The sequence below is a fragment of the Vicia villosa genome, unplaced genomic scaffold, assembly GCF_029867415.1.
Source record: "Vicia villosa cultivar HV-30 ecotype Madison, WI unplaced genomic scaffold, Vvil1.0 ctg.002679F_1_1, whole genome shotgun sequence".
In the NCBI taxonomy this organism is placed as follows: Eukaryota; Viridiplantae; Streptophyta; class Magnoliopsida; order Fabales; family Fabaceae; genus Vicia; species Vicia villosa.
The window spans coordinates 76,615-99,991 of NW_026706001.1; the positions used below are offsets into that span (position 1 = coordinate 76,615).

General features: G+C 35.9%; 1 protein-coding gene across 2 annotated transcripts; it reads right to left on the minus strand.

The window, feature by feature from the left end:
• Positions 1 to 1,309: 1,309 nt before the first annotated feature.
• LOC131639520 (growth-regulating factor 1-like) lies at positions 1,310 to 4,309 on the minus strand. 2 transcript variants are annotated; one of them, XM_058910009.1, is made up of 4 exons: positions 3,900 to 4,309; positions 3,065 to 3,506; positions 1,916 to 2,325; positions 1,310 to 1,611 (listed from the first exon to the last, which is right to left on the minus strand). In XM_058910009.1, exons 1-4 carry the CDS (start codon positions 4,078 to 4,080, stop codon positions 1,604 to 1,606), a joined length of 1,041 nt encoding a protein of 346 aa, XP_058765992.1. In that variant the 5' UTR covers positions 4,081 to 4,309; the 3' UTR covers positions 1,310 to 1,603. The 2 variants fall into 2 exon arrangements, with proteins under 2 accessions (XP_058765992.1, XP_058765991.1); XM_058910008.1 differs by having other exon boundaries at positions 1,916 to 2,331; positions 3,900 to 4,302.
• Positions 4,310 to 23,377: the final 19,068 nt, after the last annotated feature.

Below are 23,377 nucleotides of genomic sequence, written 5' to 3' on the forward strand. Positions count from 1 at the left end.
ATCACTTGAGTCAGAAGTAAGTATTGAAATTGATTTTTTTTATTGGGGATTCTCAAATTTCAGATACTTGGGACATTGATCTGAATGATTTGCTCATTGCTTTGAGAATTAAGATAAGAGAAAAAATTGTGTCCTTCCATATATAGATATCTTATTTCTCAAATGTCACCTCTAAGCATCTTTTCATATAGTATCATAGTTTACTCTGTTAATTATGTGTGAAATCCATCATTAATTGAAGAAGTATTGAAAAGTAAAAACTAAGTCCAATATATGAGTGAGAAAATGAAAGCACTGGAAAGAAACAGTATCTTTGAAATTTTTGAGAGACATGTAGACAAGAAGCTAATTGATTGTAGATCTATATATATACTTAAACATAAATCATATTAAATCCTTGATTTTTACAAGACAAAGCTAGAAGCAAAAAGTTATATTAAAACATATGACATTGATTGCAAGGAAACATTTGCAATTGTAGAAAAAATGTTAATAATGCGTTGTTAAAAATACGTTGTTGTATATTTCTTGACGCTTACTCTAGATGAGAATTACAACAATTTAATGTTAAAAATACGTTGTTGCATGAAAACTTAAAGGAGAAAGTGTATATAGAGATTCCACCTGATTTTAGTTCTATAGTAGAGCCAATGTGTGTCGATCAAAGAAGGCCTCATATAAATTAAATAGTCCCGCCATACATAATTTGGAAAATTCACAAAGGAAATGTGGTGTTTGAGAAATAGGAAAAAGCAAAGAGATCACATTTTGTTTACTAAACATACATAATAAGGAGGAAAATAAACTATATTTCTTATTCATGTTGACAATATTATTGATATATGAGATGGTTTATTCGTGTTGACAATATTATTGATATATGAGATGATTTGACTAAGACAACTGCTAAAAACGACAAGGTTCATAAATGAAGGTTAGTGATAAAGTTGATTTACTTGGGATACACTAGGCCCAGTTTGACATATGCAATCAATATAGTGAGCCAATTCATGCATGATTCGGAAAATCCGATTTATTTTGATCACACTAAGTTGGATTTGAGATATGTAATAAGTATAGTGACCTAATTCTACAATATCTCGAAGTCATTATAAGGAGATGACTCTTGTTTAAAAGAGAAAGTCTAACTAAGGAGACTTACACTTGTGTTGATTATTCAAGTTTAGTGAATAATATAAAATCTACTTCAAACATTTGTATCTTCTTGTATGAAAACCTTGTTAAATGTGTGTTTTAAGGAGTTTGTAATATTAAAAATTTAAGTGGATGTGTGGTCCAGAACCAAATGTAACAAACTAACAAATCCTGGGTCCATGATATACCCAATTTTATAGTTCCAAGGAAACATAAAAAACAATAAAACATTTGTGCTAGTGAATATTAATCCAGCCATTAACATGGTTAGGTGTTGTCACAAAGAGAGTTTAATACTATTTATGGAAGTAAGAAATAACTGAACAAAGAAACTATATTAGCACACACCACACTACACATTGTCATTGTATCTTCTCATCAACACACAAATCCATTGCAACTTCCTTTATTCAGGTACATATGGAGACACATTTTTAGAAAACTTTGCTCAACCATCTACAAAAAACAATACCAATGTTTTAGAGATACAATTTTGATATTTGAACAACCATGAATGATTAGCCGTCTTAAGTTTTCAGAGGATCCATATAAATTTGTCACGAGTTTAACTGTGACAAAATAAATAGAAGCTCTACTGACAAATATTTTATAAGTCCTATTAAATTATAGTTTAACTGTGTCAGATTTTGAACACTGTAAAGTAGTCCGCGTTGCATGCTCTCAGACTAAGCATGAAACTATGGACAAAACTATTAAAGAAATTGAAATGAATGGATATGAATGAAGTTCAATTACTCACCATGGTGATTTCTTGAAGTGAAAGTAGGAAAATCATGAGCAGAAGAAGGAATAGAAATCGAGAGTTGAGTAGTAGACGATTTATCATCCAAATCAAGCCATTGGTCTCTCCCTTTGTGTGGCAATTCATCGAAGAAGCGATGAACAATTTTCTGAGGCTCTTCTTGTTCTTGCTGTTTTGACTGTTCATTCAAGCTCTGAAGTTGCAAGCAAGAGTAATCATTGGACAGAGAAGAGAAACTCCTCTGTCTCAAAGATGAAGAGGAGGAGGATGAACTCATAGTGAGTGGTGTTAGTTGCCATGGATCATGTTCCATTGATGAAGCAGAGAAGCTTTTCATAGTAGTGCTGCCAGAAGGTTCTTTGAAAAATGCATACTCATCTACCTCTTCTTTTTGTCCATACACATACCTGTTCCTTTTATAACCAAATGAGAACAAAAAAATCAAAAACAATCACAATTCACCATAAGTAAGTAATACATAGCAAGTTTTTAAATATAGGGTGGCAAAAACCGAATCCGATCTGTCGGGCATTCACATTCATGTTTTTCCTGCATTTTTTTCTGGGTCAAGCCAATGTTTTAGTCCCGCACCCTTCATAATGAATGTCCCATCCCGTTTTTTTGGGTCTGCGCATTAACATGTACTTTTGCAACACTTAAGTTTTAGGGGTGCAGAGTTCTCCTGCTCTCATTTTTTCGCAAGGCAAGTCAAAGGTTTAGACACGCACTCCTATGTTTGATACACTTCTTTTTTTTCGAAATTTTTGCGGGACAGATCTAAACCAAAAAAAAACAAGATAGATATGTTTGTTTGCCACTCCCTCAGTGGTACTATAGTCCCCCAATATAGCAAAATTACAAAAGTATCCCTAAACATGTATTTTAATTATAACTTCATAAATCAAATTGACAAAAGAAGAAAAATCCAAAGAACAAACTAAACAACAAAAGACACAAACCAAAATAATTAACAAAATCCACATTTTAGCATGCCTTTCTAATTTTGTCACACATAGGAACTATAATGACATGACAGCAAGCTACGCACTCAAAAAACTAAAATGACCATTTCCTCCAAAATCACTTTTTATTAAAGGCCTAATTAAAATTTCAAACACTAAGAAAAATCATGGTTTAAAGAAGAACCTGTAATCTCCATTATTCTGAGAGCAAGAGTTACTGTCAAGAAACAAGGAACCATTATTGTCTTCAAACGACAAACCTATCCCAGAAGATGCTGATGCCCTTGATGTTGTCTGAGGATACATAAAGGAATGTTGCAAATTGGAACCATAGCAAGAATTTTGAGGGTAGTTTTGGTGTTGTTGTGTATCAAAAGACAAAGAAGAACTATTCTTGGTGATTGACGAGCTTGCAAATGATGAAGCATTATTTGTTGATGTTGTTTTCAGAACTTCCACAGGCTTTCTTGAACGGTTTTTCCCTCTATGCATATGTCTCTCACAGTATTTAGAATCTGGATATGCTTCTTTTGAGCATCTCCATTTTTTTCCATCTGTTCTTCTGCATCTACCTGGCTCAGGATCTATCTTTCTTCCCAAACCCATCTGCAGATAGTTCCATCCAACTTGAAAAACAAAAAAAATTGGTCAGAGAGAATAATTTCATCAACCTCTATCCTCTATAACCGATTTTCTGAACCAACTGCATCAGAAAGTCGGCCATAGAAGATGCAGTTGACCATGGACAGACTGTCTACGGCCACCTGCACCCTGCACCAGAAACTCAATCATATAGAGTGGAGTTGGTCGTAGACTGATTTTAGACGACCAACTGCACCAGAAAATTGATCATGCAGTTGGACGTCCATGAACTGTTTACGATCAACTGCACCAAAAAATCAATCATAAAGGTTGGAGTTGGCCGTAAACAAACTGTTTACGGCCAACTGCAAGAGAAAGCTGGTTATAGATGTTTTAAATAGTATTTTGATTTTGTAATCATAAGAGAAAAGACTTACAGTGATGTTGGGAGTTAGGCAAGAGTCTTGAAGAGATAGGAGAGTCCAAAAAGCTTTTTCTGATTGTAAAAAGAAGATCAGGAGGAATAGAGATACCAGAAGCCATGTACTTGTAAACAAGGGCTTGATGTTCAAGCTCCTGCCATTGTGAAGGAGTAAAAGGAAACTTGTTCTTGTTCATAGTTGTTGGAATGAAGAAGTGAAAGACAAGTTGTTGAGTTGAGAGAAGTAATAGTAATAAATAATGAATGATAATAGAATAGAGAGAAGAGTTGGAGTAGGTATATTTATTTATTAAGGATTGAGGAAGTGGAAGCAGTAGATTAGAATCTTGTTCTGTAGAATAGATGGATATAATAAAAGTAATGGTTGTGTTCTGTTGTTGTTGTTGCTCACTGCTGCTTTTGCAGCAGCTAACCTGTCTCACTGCCACCTCTTGTCTCTTTCTGACATCTCTACGGAAATCTATAAACTAATAATAATCAATAAAGACATGATAGCTTTTTTATTACATTATATATTGTGATAAGGGTTTACATGCCTTCTCCGCAAAAGTTCAGAAAAGAAAATAAAATGACTATATGTTAATTCAATTAGGTTGAGATTCTCTCCATTTCTTTCATTTCTTTAAATCAATAATATAATTGGATATATTAAATCGATCTTATTGAATCTTTTGACGACCTAAAACTATATAATTTTCAATTTTATTATTTTTTCTCTCATCTCAATTCTAATATCACATTCAATAAAATTACATTAACTTAACATGAATATTTGATGTGATTTTGTTAAACTGAATGAAAAATCAAACACACTCATAATGTTGTCTGCATTGTCATGTGGTTAGAGTTTAAATAATTTAGAAGTACTAGACATATAATGGACCACCTGAGGCATGAAACAAGTCAGAATAATAAATTAGTAGCAGTGTGCAGTGCACTATGAAAGTAGTATTAAAGAGTTGTTGGTGAGTGAGTATTGTGAAGGCAAAAACTGTGGTGTCTGTCTGAGTGAGAGAAGATTGTAGTACGTTTGAAGCTTTTACTGCACCTAGCTAGGTACTACTACTGAACTCTTTAACTTTTTTTCCTCTGTTACTTTAACTCAGTCCCTCCACTTACACTATACTTTGACCTTATTTTTTCATTTCAGAGATGCAGTGCTGTGCAGGTGCACCCAGCTCTCTGCTCTTCTCGTGCTGCTCTTGTGGGGTTTCTGACATTCTGTAACTTTCTTTTATTTTATTATTATCTTACTTTTTCTTATTTTTTAGTTTGTATTATATTCAATATTCATTAATAAGCGTTAATTAGATCAGTGGTGATTGACGTTAAAGTTGATAGAAAAATTTACAGTTTCAATCCGCAATTACGATTTGTGAGAGGTTGGAGCTACTTGATGTCAGAACTAACCTCTAAATCAGGCGCATTTATGACCGGTTCGAATCCATGACCTGTAAACTTAGGATGATTATAAATGGCTTTAATTAAATAAAGAAAATAAGGTTTAGAAAGAAAGCACGTGCAAACTGATAGGATCCTTTTATGGTCGGTCTCTTTTGTAAGTAAGCATGAGAGAGCACTACAAACTGATTGGATCTTCTTATCATATGTTACCATTGCTTCCTACATAATCAAATATAAAATACAAAGAAAGCAATAGGGGCATATAAGTAAAATGAAAGTATGAAATGATGATATATTAATTTTGTTTTTATGTTTGTTTTATAATGAAATTGTTGCTTGCAGTTTAAGTGTTTGCAGGTATAGTACAGTACCAATGTGGCTTGTTCTGAACACAGCACATATCACTCTGGCGGTCCAATTCCTGCTAACATATCTACCATTCGTACAACCTTATTCACCTTGTTCTCATTCATGCATCGTATTTGATTCCTTCATTTTTTATTGTCGTTTTTAAATTATTTGTATATATTTTTTTAATTTTTTTTTCAATTTTTAATGAAATTATTTCTATTTTTATATTATTTTTTAATTATAAATTATTTAATTTTAGGTATTTTTTATTTTATAATAAATAGTTAAATGTAATGTTAATAAAAAACAAATATTAAATATAACATTTTTTAAAAGGAATTAATATATCAAATTTATTTATTTTTCTTTTATAAAAAGTATGCATTCAAAACAACAGATGGGGTCAGGATGATGGATGATGTGCATAAGGTATATCCATATGCACGGTGCATAAGTCTCGTACGAGTAATATTTAAATTGTTCCGAATAATATTTTAGTTAGAAACGAGTAATAATTTCATAATCCATAAATAATATATGCATTATTTGTACACATCTATTAATTATGAGTAATTATTAATTGTGAGCAATGAGTACACTATTCTGAGTAATATTTATACCATTATGAGTAATATCGAATTTTAACTATTTTGAGTAATATATTCATTGTTCTGAGTAATATTTATACTATTTTAAGTAATATGTATATTATTTTGAGTAATAAATATAATACTTTGAGAATATTTGAGAATTTATTTTTCTTTATAAAAGATATGCATTAAAACAACAAATGGTTACCTAAATGTAATACATTGCAAATGATTTTTTTTTTATAGAGATAATTTTGTTTGAAGAGTCTTTATTCTTGCAAATTAACCAATAGAAATGGTGTATAGGAGTTGTTCAGCTCAGGAATCAAAATTACGTTAATATTGGCGGTGAAAATTTCTAAATTGATGATGTTGATATCTGATACGACGGTGCGAGGTAGACCTGTAAGGTTAATAATCCACTCCATATGTCAGTTCAGAATTTAAGATGGGTGTAGTGAAACTACATATCTAAAAAATATACCTTCAATATTTCATGTGATGACTTTTATACTTTGGATCGTTTGGAGTGGATTGACATTAATTTGTCTCTTTTGCCGGTCCAAAACAATTGTCCCAAGGTTTGTCGGGCGTTACTGAGACAAGGAAGTCTTAGCAGTCGTAGTCTTCCTCTTAGGATGTCGATCGCTTTGAATCAGTAATGGAAATGCTTAGAGCCACTTGAAAAAATAGTGGGAGACAAGTGCATTAAATGTCTTTCCTTCATTGAAATGTTTCACCGCTCTTTTCTGACGTGTGGCTTGAGGTGACTAGTTAGGGCATGACGCTCCTTATAGTGCACTTGAGTTCACTTGAGTTTGTTTATGTTTCTAAAGAGGAATCCAAGTATTGATTTTGTAACTTTCCTGCCTCGTTGCTTGCCTTGAGAGTCAGTTTCTATTTGCAAACGCCTTCCTCTCTTTCTTCACGAGACTATTTACCAAAGTAGTTGCAGTTCCTTCAAAGCTTCCATTTCTTCTTATTACATTTGCTTTCATCATCTTCGCCTTACTAGGTACCCTCATCACCTCAAGCTTTTAATACCTTAAGCATTTCTTGTACTTTGATCAAAATGAGTGATAATCCTATTAACTTAGCTAAAGATTTTGAGAGTGATGCCTTTTCTATTGCGATAACATGAGTATCTCCTGGTTCAAACTCTTCCTCCTTTATCTATGATCACCTAGGTATCGAGGTTATATCCTTAACTGATTATTATGATTCGAAAAGGGTTTTTGTGGGATCTAAAGGTGATGAGCTTCCTCTAGATATTCCTCTTTTGATGCTCTATTGTCTGATGATGACGCTAAATAGGGTCACACACGTGTTTCCATGTCCCATTCTTCTCGCGCGACATGAACTTCGACTTCTCCCATTTTGTCAGCCTTAGAAATGCAGACCGCTAGAATGAGGAGAGAACATGCTGGAGATTACATTCATATTTTTCAGAGAACCAACAATCGACACCCTAACAATGCGAATATCAAGGGCCATATGGAGTACAAGGGTCGACCAAATGTAGTTTCATGACTTAAATTTTTCGAACATTTTAAAGTTGATGAGCTATCCCTAAAAATGGTGGTGGGGCTGGCTGACGCGATGAAATATAACTACGTGGCTTCAAAAATAGTAAGGGTCCCTTTTGTTTTAAGTACTAAGGCGACTATATATGCAGCCAAAATCGTGGCCGACTCCCCTTCAGACAGGTCGGTTTTTCTGGTGGATTCATGGAAAAGAATATGCAGGTCCTTTGACGGGTGATCAATTTCATTTTATGAGTGTCTATTCACCAAGATAGATATGCGACTGATTTAGTCTGGATTTGAGGCGGCCATACTAAAGTACTTGAAAGCCACCCCTTCTTAAATTTAGTCAAGCTCTTGGGCTTTCATGAAGGTGTTCCAATTTTGGGTCAAGTATAGGTGTTGGAAAACTTCTACATGTTTGTTCTTTAACTTATTCTACATTTTGCATACCTCTCAGAATGATATCCATGATCAGGGGCTTATCGAACTTCACCATCACCTTCCTTGGCTAAGCCCCATCATCTTCCTGAGGCATTTCATGCTGATGAGGTACCTTACTTGGGAGGCTCACCTTGCCTTCTACTCTAGCCCAACAGATTATTCTCGTTATGCAAAAGCAAGTTTGTGAAATTTTGGTCCTGGCCGTATTTCCGCTTTGCGACTCATTCCTATAGCAATAAGTTGGATTCCCTCTCTACTGATAAAAGGTTATGATGAGGGAGGATTTGGAGTCCCTATATTAGGGACATCATTACGAAGAATGGTTTGGCATTGGTGAGGTGTCGTCTTCCTTGACGAGGAAGAAATTAATTGATACATGTGCTATTGTAAGTGCGACGGTCACATGGAAAGGAAATAAATCTTTGGTGAGGGCAAAGTCATAGATTTTTTTTACATGTGTATCTGTAATTTTGTAGATAAGATGGAAAAGTTATAGATGATTTTATTTATTGCATACGCTTAGGTCATCAAACCGGGTCCTGTTGGTCAGGCTGTTACACCCCCTACAACTCCTACACCATTATCTACTATTGAGGCAAGTAAGCTGTCCCCGGTGTTTGAAGGATAGAAAAACACTTAGAAAGGGGGGGGGGGTTTGAATAAGTGTAGCTTTAAAAACTTGACAGATAAAAATAAATTGCACAGTTATTTTTATCCTGGTTCGTTGTTAACTAAACTACTCCAGTCCACCCCCGCAGAGATGATTTACCTCAACTGAGGATTTAATCCACTAATCGCACGGATTACAATGGTTCTCCACTTAGTCAGCAACTAAGTCTTCCAGAGTCTTCTGATCACACACTGATCACTCCAGGAACAACTGCTTAGATACCCTCTAAGACTTTCTAGAGTATTCTGATCCACACGATCACTCTAGTTACAACCTGCTTAGATAACCTCTAAGACTTCCTAGAGTATTCTGATCCACACGATCACTCTAGTTCCTTACAACTTAATGTAATCAATTCTAAGAGTATTACAATTGCTTCTTAAAAGCTATAATCACAAACTGTGATATTTCTCTTAACGTTTAAGCTTAATCTCACTAATATATTACAACAGCAATGTAGTGAGCTTTGATGATGATGAAGATTCTGAGCTTTGAATAGAACAGAGTTTCAGCAAGTTAATATGAGTTGTTTTGTTCAGAATCGTTAACCTTGCTTCTCATCAGAACTTCATATTTATAGGCGTTGGAGAAGATGACCGTTGAGTGCATTTAATGCTTTGCGTGTTCCGTACAGCATCGCATTTAATGTTATACGCTTTTGTCAACTACCTCGAGCCTTGTTCACGCTGTGTCTACTGACGTTGCCTATAATAGCTTTTAACGTTCCTTTTGTCAGTCAGCGTAGCTTGCCACTTGTACTTCCTTCTGATCTGATGTTTGTGAATACAACGTTTGAATATCATCAGAGTCAAACAGCTTGGTGCAAAGCATCTTCTGATCTTCTGACCTTGAAGTGCTTCTGTGCGTGATACCATCAGAACTTCAGTGCTTCTGATCTCATGTTCTTCTGATGCTTCCATAGACCCATGTTCTGATTCTGCTTCGACCATCTTCTGATGTCTTGCCAGACCATGTTCTGATGTCGCATGCTGAACCCTTTGAGACAAAGCTTCTGAGCGCTGAATTATGCATACTCTTTATATATTTCCTGAAAAGGAAATTGCATTGGATTAGAGTACCATATTATCTTAAGCAAAATTCATATTATTGTTATCATCAAAACTCAGATAATTGATCAGAACAAATCTTGTTCTAACAATCTCCCCCTTTTTGATGATGACAAAAACATATATAAATGATATGAATTTGCGATCAGAAAGAGCAGACGGCAAAAGACAAATTACACAGCTATAGCATAAGCATATGAATATGTCTCCCCCTGAGATTAACAATCTCCCCCTGAGATAAATAATCTCCCCCTGAAATAAATACTCGAAGAACTTTAATAAAAGACTTCCCTGATTATTTCGGTAGAGACGATCACATAAGCTTCTGTCTTCAGAGAATTCATAGCTTCTGACTTCTGCTTCCATTGGACAGCTTCAGAACTAGAATTTCTTTAGATTCCTAGAACACTCACAGCTTCTGATTCCTGCTTCCATCTAGGACAGCTTCAGAACTTGAATTTCTTTGATCTTCAGAACATTCACAGCTTCTGATTTCTGCTTCCATTTAGGACAGCTTCAGAACTTGAATTTCTTTGATCTTCAGAACATTCACAGCTTCTGATTTCTGCTTCCATTTAGGACAGCTTCAGAACTTGAGTTTTCTGGATCTTTAGAACATTCACAGCTTCTGATTTCTGCTTCCCTCGGATAGCTTCAGAGCTTTGAATTTCTACCAACATCACTTCATGCTAGATTTGTATCAGAACATTGTTGAATGTACCAGAGCATCATCAGAGCATCTCTACATCCTGAAATGTTACAGAACAAAAACTAAACGACAAAAGTCAGCATGAACGAGTCAGAATATAAAATGTATATTAGAACACATGATATGTATCAGAGCCATATAGGCTAAAATAATGTATCAGAGCAAATAGAATTTTGTCAGAGCAAATAGACAAATATGGATCAAATTCTATTATCAGTGCTTCTGATTCATTCTTCTTTCTTGCTTCTGATTTCTGAAGCTTGACAGCACTCAGCTTGCTTCAGTTTCCATGAGCTTATTCTTTTTACAGAATAACACTTCTTATGGTTTTTCTTCTTGTGTTTGCTTTGAAGATTCTCTTCACTTCTTTATACCTGCAAAACACTTAAACCATATAGAACTTGCAGTTCTTGTTAGTAAATGTGTGGGAGCTTTACCCAGCAACTGATAGATTAATCAAATCATTTATCACATATTTCTCCCCCTTTTTGTCATATCATCAAAAAAACAAAAAAGATTCAGAGACAAACAAAACGAAACACACGGAGGAAGAAGATGATTTCATTGAAGTTCAAACATCAGGTACAGAAGTACATGAAGATAAGTAAGATCAGATGCACAAAGACAGATGCAACGAAAAGAAAGAAACAACACAGACTCAATCTAAGATGGCCCTAGCCTTGACAAGATCTTGGCCAGCATCTCTTGAACCTCATTATTGTGTCCATCTTGCCTTACCATGAAAGCTCTATACTCAGCATTGAGTGAGCTTTGCTCATCCTGTCTCTTCTGAATTTCTTCCAGAGTCCTTGCAAGACGAGAAGATTCATCAGAAGAAGCTTCACCGCTTTCAACCACAGGAATAGCAACTTGATCTGTAGCTTCCATGGATAGATCATTTGCAGGGATTTCCTCAACAGGATCTGATTCAGCAACATGATCTTCAGCATCTGCTTCTTGCATAGAAGCATCTCCATATTCTGCAGCAGGAATTTCCGAGTCTCCATTCTCAAGTGCCTGAAGAATGGCAGCTAGATTCCTGGGAGCAGAAGGACCTTCAACTTCTGGTGGGTCAACAACTTCTGGAATGACCAAGCTTGGGTCTTTCTCAGAAGGGTTTTCCCTCAGATAGTCAAAGAGAGTCTTGAAGTCTCCGAGCAGAACAGGATAATCAGGAATAAAGATAACAATATCCCTGCATGGATTTGCTTCCATTTCAGCAGCCAGTCTTAATTGTTCCATCTCATCCAGGAAGGGCTTCTCTTCCAACAGATGTCTTCCTTTGAGACTAGCAAACCAGAAGTCTTCGTAATTCCTTAGAATTCCACGAGGTCGTGGGGCAGCAGCTACAAGTCTTTTCTGTACTCCCACTGCTTCTTCTTGAAACACCTTGCGAAATCTTTTCCAGATATTTCTTGTAGAAACATCATTCAGACCATTTAGGAAGACTTCCTTCAGAAGGTCTAAGCCATTGATTACTTCATATCTGAAAAGTTCCAGGTAGGTAGAAGGTTCAGGTTCAGGCGGATTGAGGGTGAATTTGTAGTTCGGGTAGAGAGGACAAAAAGGTTTTGATTTTCTGGTAGGTAAGGGATTGGATACAGAAGGTGGAGGTGCGGTGGATGAGGAGGAGGGAATAGCTGAGAGAATGATTGATGAGGATGGATTATTTGTAAAGGGAATTGGTGAGAAAGTCTTATCAGAAGGAGTTGGGGGAAGAATATTTAGAGGAGTGGGATTTAGAATGGGAGAGGAGGAGGTTGATGGAGAAAGATTTTGTAAGGTGAAGTTTATTTTTGGTTCAGATGGAGGTGATTGGAAGGATGGTTTAGGGACAGAGGGAGGTGGAGTAAAAACCTGCCTGGAGATTTGCACAGAAGAAGAAGATCTGGTTCTGCGAAAGGAATCTCTAATCCTTTTCTCTCTTCGTTCTTCAGAGTCCACCTTGTCAGGATCAAAGGTGACTCTCAACTTCTTGGCTTTCTTAGCCTCTTCTTCTCGGGCTTTTCTTTTAATCCTAGCCTTTTGTTCCTTCTGATCCTTCTTCAAAAGGTCAGCCTTGGACAGAAGTATTCTGCCACGGATCCAAGCAGGATCAATATCTGATTGCTTCCTAACACAATCTTCCAGGTAAGACTTGACAACCTGATGCAGTTCTTCTTGAAACAAGGAGGCAAAACCTTCAACAGCAACTCTTCTTGAGAGAATGTCAGGAAAGCTTGGGCACACAGAAGGTACATTTTGAATGAGTTCTAATCTGAACAAATCCACACCGTTAAAAATGGGACCTTGAACTACTCCAAGCAAATGGGATGCATTGAGTTTTCTGATGGAGTCCAGCACTTTGCTTTCAGTAAGAATGTCTGAAATCATTCTTCCAAACGGAATAGTCGTTCTTGAAAGATGAGGGTACTTCGCCCTTTCCTCTTCTCTCGACTCAAAGATTGAAGTCTTCAGATTCTCAAACAGAATGTGAGAAATGTTGATCTCAGTCTTTTTGCCAATGCAGAAAAGAGTGTGCTTGTGATCTGGACTGATGTAAGAAGAGGAGAGCATCCTTTTTCTGTGGTGAAGAGAACCCAGAATAATCTCAGCCCATACTCTATAAAATGGCCTCAAGGTGCCTGTGTTATTCGAGTCAATCCTAGAAGACTGAGAGATTTGTTTTTCAACTATCGACCAATCAACAGATGCATGTCGAAAACCAGACCAACCTTCTTCATCATTCAGATTGTATAGCTTCCTGATCAGTTTTTCAGAGATAACCACTTCATGCCCTAGCACGAATGAAATGATGGCCGTTGGGGTAACCGTTGCATGTACCCAGAAATCCTTCACAAGATCAGGATAAATTGGACCAACCAATCTATTAAGGTACTTGGACCATCCTTGCTCAAGGATTCTTGCATCACACTTAAAGCCATTCGCTTTAAGATTGTTTAAGTCCACAACAGTTTCACATAAAACCTCCAAGTCCTTCGTGGGTATCAAGCAAGTTTTCAAAGGAGCATATTCATAATTTCGTAGAAGGATTTGTGAAGAGGTAAGTCTTTCTTTTGAGGAAGATGAACAAGAGGAAGAGTTCATGATGATTATGTCGTAAGATTAGAACAAAAACTAGGGTTTGAAAAAAGAAAAACAGATGCAGCGAAAGAAAATGTACAACAAAATAGAGAGGAGAAGAAAAAAAATGAAGTTGAAGCGGGCTATTTAAAAGATTTGAAAATAATTTAAATCATTTTGCATTAAATGAGAAATGACATTAGGAGAGATAGCATGGTAAATGAAATGATTTAATACAGTTACCTAGGTCGGCGTCTTTTCAACTGCACGCTTCGTACTGACCGTAGAGACACGTGTTCATCATTAGATAATGGATGACAGGTGTGAAATATTCAATAGGCTTTACGCCTTCTGATTTCGATCACTGCTTCAGAATTGATCAAATTTCTCTTCTGGAAACACTCCTTCTGAGGTGTGCTGATGTAAATCTGAATGATCTTCTGATCCATTACTTCTGATATACACAGCTTCTGGAGATTCACTTCTTTGTTCTGCAGCTTCTGATAAGATAAAACTGTATCTGCAGAAATTCTTAAGCTGCTTTGTTTCATCAGAAACAAGCTTATCATCAAACCAGATATTTATTGATTCGTCCACAATCAATGTTTCAATATTGTATATTCTGTAGCATTTAGAGCATTCAGAATAATCAAGAACGAAACATCATTGCTTTAGAAACAAACAAAACAAATGGTTTCAAGACTAATAAACTTTCTTTTCTGATCTCCTACAAACATAGTTTCTTCAACAGATTTAAGTACCAGAACTTGGAAGACAGTCCTTCTTCCCTTCAAGTGTTGAGACCAACTTGAGTCCAGGTGACATGACATGTTGACTTTTATCTTCTTTGTTGCCAAGAGAATCTGCAATAGAAATAGTCTTTTTCTTTGGTACCCACATCTTCTTGGGTCCTTTCTTGTTAGTTCTCCTCAAGTTCTGATTGAACTTAGGTTTAACATTGTAAGCAATAGGAGGAACAGCATGATAATTCTTAATGTGAGTTTCATGATATTTCCTAGGTTGTGTTACATGCTTTTTGGTGTGTGTTATGTGAAAACTTTGAGCATGTGAAGTGTGCCTAATATCATGGGAGTGGCCATACTTGAACTGATCATACAATGGCTTGTATGTGAATTTCATTTCATCAACAGGTTCAAGTTTGTATGGGGTTTCACCCTCAAAACCAATGCCGACTCTTTTGTTTCCAGACACAGCATATATCATAGAAGCTAGCTGACTTCTGCCAATACTTCTAGATAAGAACTTCCTGAAACTTAAGTCATATTCTTTCAGAATATGGTTTAGACTAGAAGTGGATTTTTCTGAATCAGAAGGAGATCCAACATTATTGGATAATTTTAAAAGTTTTTCTTTTAATTCAGAATTCTCCAACTCAAGCTTCTTTGTTTCAAATTCAAATAGCTTTTTCAGCTCTTTGTATTTGAGACTAATCTAAGACTTGAATTCCAGAAGTTCAGTTAGACCGGAAACTAACTCATCTCTAGTAAGTTCAGAAAATACCTCTTCAGAATCTGATTCTGATGTAGATTCTGATCCGTCATCTTCTGTCGCCATCAGCGCACAGTTAGCCTGCTCATCTTCAGAGTCTGAATCATCTTCTGACTCATCCCAGGTTGCCATAAGACCTTTCTTCTTATGAAACTTCTTCTTGGGATTTTCCTTCTGAAGTTTTGGACATTCATTCTTGAAGTGTCCAGGCTCATTGCATTCATAGCACATGACCTTCTTCTTGTCAAATCTTCTGTCATCAGAAGATTCTCCACGTTCAAATTTCTTTGAACTTCTGACGCCTCTGAACTTCCTTTGCTTGTTCTTCCAGAGTTGATTTAGCCTTCTGGAGATCAAGGACAGTTCATCTTCTTCTTCAGATTCTGATTCTTCAGGATCTTCTTCTCTAGCCTGAAAAGCGTTAGTGCATTTCTTGATATTGGATTTTAATGCAATAGACTTACCTTTCTTTTGAGGCTCATTTGCGTCCAGCTCTATTTCATGGCTTCTCAAGGCACTGATAAGCTCTTCCAGAGAAACTTCATTCAGATTCTTTGCAATCTTGAATGCAGTCACCATAGGACCCCATCTTCTGGGTAAGCTTCTGATGATCTTCTTTACGTGATCAGCCTTGGTGTATCCCTTGTCAAGAACTCTCAATCCAGCAGTAAGAGTTTGAAATCTTGAAAACATCTTTTCAATGTCTTCATCATCCTCCATCTTGAAGGCTTCGTACTTCTGGATTAAAGCGAGAGCTTTAGTCTCCTTGACTTGAGCATTTCCTTCATGAGTCATTTTCAAGGACTCATATATGTCATAGGCCGTTTCCCTGTTAGATATCTTCTCATACTCAGCATGAGAGATAGCATTCAGCAAAACAATTATGCATTTATGATGATTCCTGAAAAGCTTCTTCTGATCATCGCTCATTTCTTGCCTTGTCAGCTTTACGCCACTGGCATTTACTGGATGTTTGTAACCATCCATCAGAAGATCCCATAGATCACCATCTAGACCAAGAAAGTAACTTTCCAGTTTATCTTTCCAGTATTCAAAGTTTTCACCATCAAATACCGGCGGTCTAGTATAACCATTGTTACCGTTGTGTTGCTCAGCAGAGCCAGATGTAGATGCAGGTGTAGACTTTGCAGTTTCATCAGCCATCTTTTACTGAAGCGTTTTTCTCTTCCTGAATCTTTTCTAAACACGGTTAAGTGCTTGCACCTTAGAACCGGCGCTCTGATGCCAATTGAAGGATAGAAAAACACTTAGAAAGGGGGGGTTTGAATAAGTGTAGCTTTAAAAACTTGACAGATAAAAATAAATTGCACAGTTACTTTTATCCTGGTTCGTTGTTAACTAAACTACTCCAGTCCACCCCCGCAGAGATGATTTACCTCAACTGAGGATTTAATCCACTAATCGCACGGATTACAATGGTTCTCCACTTAGTCAGCAACTAAGTCTTCCAGAGTCTTCTGATCACACACTGATCACTCCAGGAACAACTTCTTAGATACCCTCTAAGACTTTCTAGAGTATTCTGATCCACACGATCACTCTAGTTACAACCTGCTTAGATAACCTCTAAGACTTCCTAGAGTATTCTGATCCACACGATCACTCTAGTTCCTTACAACTTAATGTAATCAATTCTAAGAGTATTACAATTGCTTCTTAAAAGCTATAATCACAAACTGTGATATTTCTCTTAACGTTTAAGCTTAATCTCACTAATATATTACAACAGCAATGTAGTGAGCTTTGATGAAGATGAAGATTCTGAGCTTTGAATAGAACAGAGTTTCAGCAAGTTAATATGAGTTGTTTTGTTCAGAATCGTTAACCTTGCTTCTCATCAGAACTTCATATTTATAGGCGTTGGAGAAGATGACCGTTGAGTGCATTTAATGCTTTGCGTGTTCCGTACAGCATCGCATTTAATGTTATACGCTTTTGTCAACTACCTCGAGCCTTGTTCACGCTGTGTCTACTGACGTTGCCTATAATAGCTTTTAACGTTCCTTTTGTCAGCCAGCGTAGCTTGCCACTTGTACTTCCTTCTGATCTGATGTTTGTGAATACAACGTTTGAATATCATCAGAGTCAAACAGCTTGGTGCAAAGCATCTTCTGATCTTCTGACCTTGAAGTGCTTCTGTGCGTGATACCATCAGAACTTCAGTGCTTCTGATCTCATGTTCTTCTGATGCTTCCATAGACCCATGTTCTGATTCTGCTTCGACCATCTTCTGATGTCTTGCCAGACCATGTTCTGATGTTGCATGCTGAACCCTTTGAGACAAAGCTTCTGAGCGCTGAATTATGCATACTCTTTATATATTTCCTGAAAAGGAAATTGCATTGGATTAGAGTACCATATTATCTTAAGCAAAATTCAAATTATTGTTATCATCAAAACTCAGATAATTGATCAGAACAAATCTTGTTCTAACAGTGTTAACTATATTACTACTATTATTGTCACCATGTATGTGGAAGATCATCCACAACCTTCTACAGTAACATTTGATTCCTCCCTATTTTTGGTCCAGTACATGTATTTCTTATCACGAATTAGTTTTAGCAGATGTTGCATTTCCGTCAATGGACATCTCTTATTGTCTGGTATGTAAATGTTGTCTTATAGATCTGCATAACACTCGTCAGGTTATCAAGATCTTTATCTTCCAAAGCGGCCACTATATACCTTGGTGGCATGTGGTATTTTGTCATATCATCCACAAACAATCATTTTCCGGTTTTAGACGATCTAATATAGCATGAGACATTAAATCCTTAGCTAGTTCATGATTATGAACACCATGTCTAATACTTACCTTTCAACATCTATGGCTTTGACACAGATCTCAATATAAATGAACAATTAAATTTTGTACTAAAAGTGCCTTCAAAAGATTTCTAGTTCTTAAAGTTTTCTCCCCTCTCACATCCCCTTACCAATTTATCTTTCATCCATTTTTGTGCATTTGTTGCATCAGAATGAACGATGACAAAAATAATACCATGTTGTCCCCTAATAGACTGTGCCCATGAAAACACGTCGGTCTGAGAGGGAAATATCTGTCAATTAAAACATATAACAAACGAATGGTTTATGCCGAGATAACAAAAGTCATTTAAATTTTTCATAAAATATACCAAAAAAAGAAAGAATAAATGAATCATTTATGCCATAGATAACAAAAAAACATGTAAGTAAAACATACAACATCAGTGGTGAAGAACTGAGTAAAAACTATAGAAGATCCACCCACCTCAGGCGTGCATAAGGATAGTACTTTGATTTAACTACTATATTTTTTGAAGGGGCTACAAAATCCAGTATACAAGAGTTTCTAAATATTTGGAAAATCATTGATAGTTTGCAAATGTCCAAGAAATTTGCGCTTTAGCAGAATTTCCAAAAGTTTTGGTAAAAAAAATATTAAAATTTTAAAAAGCTGGTTAAACCTCATACCCCTTTTTTAGGAATCTAGTAAAAATGCAAAATTTTTGGTTATCTCGGAAAAAAACTATACCAATTTTTTAAATACACTACAATTTTTTTTTTTGTTTTACTGCTTTTTTGAAAGTGAATTTTTTTAACTAAATGTAAAAAGGAGAGGAGGTAAATAATTAGAGAGAGATTTTGATCAATATGAAAAATGAAAGTTTCTCAACCCACTCCATGGTTATCTTACATGTTAGTACAATATTGAGAATCTATGTTCAGAATCTGGTTTTGATGATAGCGAAAATATATTTTGTGAATAACAATTTTATTACTAATGGTTTCATTTAGTGTGCAGATACTATGTTTCAAATCTTATACAGGATTCATCATAAGAAGAACTACATCCAGAAGATTGACAAAGCTAAATATCATTATCAGATGTTCTAATTAAGAACACGTCAAACAAGACAAAGATTGCAGATCAGAAGTAAGAGAAGCAACAATCAGAAACAAGACCATTCAGAAGAACAAGTAATATCAAGGTCTACATACAACAGTCTCAATCAAAAAGTACATCAGAAGCTATAAGAAAAATGAACAAGAAAGATCAACCGCAAGAAGCTTTGCAAACATCAGAAGATCACACAAGTATGAAGACCAGAAGTTCCGAAACTATAAGTTCTGAAGACTACGATACATTGACATATAACATACAAACAATCAGCAAAAGTCACGTACAAGCCAATAAAGAATCTACGGCTTAACACACAAATAAAGTAAAATATAAAGAGCTTAGAATCTAAGGGAGAGCCGTTAGAAACATCATCATAAGCAAAAACGGTTGCAACATTAAATGGATTAACTCCCAAGGCCAAAAGAAGAAGCAAGTCACATGCAGCGTGTTGGAAAGATAAGCTTAACCAAAGAAGCACGCCAACAACTGAAATCATCATGCTGAAGATAAGGTCTTTGCAGAAAGCAACACTTGTCATTAAAGGATCACACGAGACATAGCTTTCAAAGAAATATTCAAACAAATCTCAATGGCTAGATTCTAACGAATCATGAATTGCAAATAATGATTAGGTTTAACTAGGGGTTCCTTTTCAAAACTGTATCCACCGTTATTTATACTTCCTAATCTCTCATCAGCCTTCATCTCTTCACTAATTCTTCTCAGTCCAATACACTTCCTTCTCAAACCTATCTTCTACTTCTCTTCAATCAAAATGGATGTTCAACCTAGCCTCACCATTCTTAAAGAAAAGTTCCTAGGGCTGGCTGCAATTAATTAGCATCTAGCAGAGCTTCATGTAGCTCAAGGTTGCTAAAAGTATGTCGTTCTTCTTCGCGGACCCGTCTTTACAAATCTAGTAAAGACTCTCTAGGTAAATGTATCCATCAGTGATGATTACCTCAGTATATCTGCCAACATTCTTGGCATTCCTCTTATCATCACCGAAGAAGTCATTGTTGATTTAATCAGTTTTGAGCCAAATCCCTCTGCACTGGACTTAGAAGAGCTGGATCGATGGAATACCTCAAAATATCTGAATAGAGAGGTGACTCGTGTTTTTAACAATGCTGAGATTCTGACTCCCTTCATACAGTCTCTGTTTAGGTTTGTTCTGACCAACCGAACACCCAGAGGAAGCTTCCTACATCTTGTATCATGCAAGGATAGGTTTCTGATTCATCGGCTTGAAAGCAACAGTCCTCTAAATCTGCCAGTAATCATTTTCTGCCATCTCAGGGATTCCCTCATAGCCTTCGGGTGTGGTCAAAGTGTCCATATTCCTTATGAAAGGATTCTCTCTGCATTACTCGAATCGGCTGATATCATTCAGACAATTCGCGATGAACAATTTCCGGAAAATGATAATCTCTTGATTTCAGAAGACTGTGTGCCTTTTTATGTCTAGATGTAATCATTTTCTTAATATATATAAAATTTTTCTTTATTGTGTCTTTTCTGTGATTAAAATATTATTCTCATTCTATTTTAACTGAAAAATTTAAGCAAAAGAATAAAAGACATATATAAGAATCCATTAATCTGAACTCAAATATGTTCTGATATGCTGATCATTATACCCTCTGAAAATTATTAACATAATAAAACTCTGACATAACTTAAGTGAAATTGAAAATTATCTATGTTAAGAATCTGTCAATCTGAACTCAAATTTGTATTCTAAAGCATCATTCCTGTCAGAACTTCCAAGATAAACCTGTGCATTAATAAAATGCTATATTTGAAAATCTTCTGAAAAGAAATAGGCAAAATTAGAAAATCACTCAAGAATCCATTAGCACACTTTTGTTCAGATATTTATCCTAGGGGGAGATTGTTAGAACTCAGGATTGGCTGAATAAAAAACAAATAGGATTACTTAATTCAGGGGGAGCCATCAACCAGAAAGTAATTCATAGGGGTATCTAGCTCAGGGGGGAGAGTGTATATCTCAGGGGGAGAGTATATATCTCAAGGGGAGAAAAAGAAAAGAAACAAATTTGATCTTGATGAATAAATCAGGTTCTTAACTAAAAGAGAAACTTTCTAAGACTGATCCTATCCTCTTAAACGCTTTTTGATAATAACAAAAAGGGGGAGAAAGAATAGTACATTTTGATGAAAATACAAGTTACTTGATTGAAAATTTAAATTGAGATCAAACTTGTTTAATTATTATCCTCTCATAAAATTGTTTCATCAAAATACATGGTTTTTGTCATCATCAAAAAGGGGGAGATTGTTAGAACAAGGTTGAGAATCTATGATCAGAATCTGGTTTTGATGATAACGAAAATATATTTTGTGAATAACAATTTTATTACTAATGGTTTCATTTAGTGTGCAGATACTATGTTACAAATCTTATACAGGATTCATCATAAGAAGAACTACATCCAAAAGATTGACAAAGCTAAATATCATTATCAGATGTTCTGATTAAGAACACGTCAAACAAGACAAAGATCACAAATCAGAAGCAAGAGAAGCAACAATCAGAAACATGACCATTCAAAAGAACAAGCAATATCAAGGTCTACATACAACAATCTCAATCAAAAAGTACATCAGAAGCTATAAGAAAATGAACAAGAAAGATCAACCGCAAAAACGGAGAGCCGTTAGAAACATCATCATAAGCAAAAAAGGTTGCAACATTAAATGGATTAACTCCCAAGGCCAAAAGAAAAAGCAAGCCACATGCAGCGCGTTGGAAAGATAAGCTTAAGCAAAGAAGCACGCCATCAACTGAAATCATCATGCTGAAGATAAGGTCTTTGCAGAAAGCAACACTTGTCATTAAAGGATCACACGAGACAGAGCTTTCAAAGAAATATTCAAACAAATCTCAACGGCTAGATTCTAACGGTATCACTCATCAAGCTATAAATAGAAACAATCTTCAAACTTGAAGTGCATGGAGTGATCATCGTGTATGGAATTCATCCATCCTACACAGAGTGAGGAACCAATCTATCCAGAATGGAGAATGATTGATCATCCATCCCTTGAATGGATCCTGAGAGAAAAAGAAAATATCCAGTGAGGATCATCCATGGAGACAAGAAGACAGTATGCAATCAAAGATATATTCTGCACAAAAGAAGAAGAAGGGAAGAATTCGTAGAATGCATCTGTGCATCTGTAGATGAAGCAGCTGAAGCATGTACACCAAACTTGAGAAATATGAAGACATGCATCAGAAGATACAAGAGGCACCACATACTCTATATGTGATAAGCAACAGTGTTGAAATGCACTTATCATATACTTGTACTGCACAAGAGAGAGAAAATGTGTGAGAAAGCAAACTCACATTATAAGATACACAAGAGGCAATGCATACTATGTATGTGATCAATCCACAGTGTTGTTATACATGCTTGTGTGAAGAAAGATGGAAATGGAGAGCATGAACGTGAAAGCTGATAAGCTAATTCAGTTGCTCCATTAAGAGGCAACATACACTATGTGTATGATGGTTAAATATTGAAATATACATCATATGCCTACCATGAGGAAACTCTCAAAGAATGAAGAAGCTGAACCTGCATGCCTTGCAGAATGCTCCATTGGAGAAGATGAAGACATCCAAGAATACTTGATCAAGCATTAATTGATCATGTTGAAAAGCAGAGGGAACTGAATACACTGAGTTGTTGCTCGTAGAGTGTTTCATGTTTACTGATGTTGATCAATGTGCCATCAGCTGAAACTAGCTTTATGATCGGTATCGAAGAAAAAGATCAAGATCAAGAAGAAGCAACCAGCAAGAGCGTTTTCTCTTAATATGCTTATGAGAAAATGAAGAAGATCTCATCCAGAATTTCAAGAATAGAAGACCACAAGATTCTGTATCATTCTTGTAATTAATTGTAAAACTCATAGAGTTGCTGCTCGAAGTGTGTTATATCTTAGGAAACTTCTGATAGAATGTTTAGGCTCCAGAAGTGACTTCTAGTCAGAGAGTCATAAACATATGTATTAAGAATAGGAGACAATATGCTTAGCTGAGAAACACCTGTAATCTCTAGAAGATAGATGAACGTTATATCCTGCTAGGATCCCTGAATGGTTCATTATCAGAAGTTAGTCACAACAGGATGGTTGTGTTGGGTTAGTCACAGTGGGTAGACTGTGCAAGGTGTCTGAGTCAATGGACGTTATATCTCA

Coding starts and splice junctions, on each gene's coding strand:
- LOC131639520 (XM_058910008.1), bottom strand. CDS start 4,080: ATGAACAAGAACAAGTTTCCTTTTACTCCTTCACAATGGCAGGAGCTT. Junction 3,507..3,899: donor GCCTAACTCCCAACATCACT/GTAAGTCTTTTC, acceptor TTGTTTTTCAAG/TTGGATGGAACTATCTGCAG. Junction 2,332..3,064: donor CAGAATAATGGAGATTACAG/GTTCTTCTTTAA, acceptor TGGTTATAAAAG/GAACAGGTATGTGTATGGAC.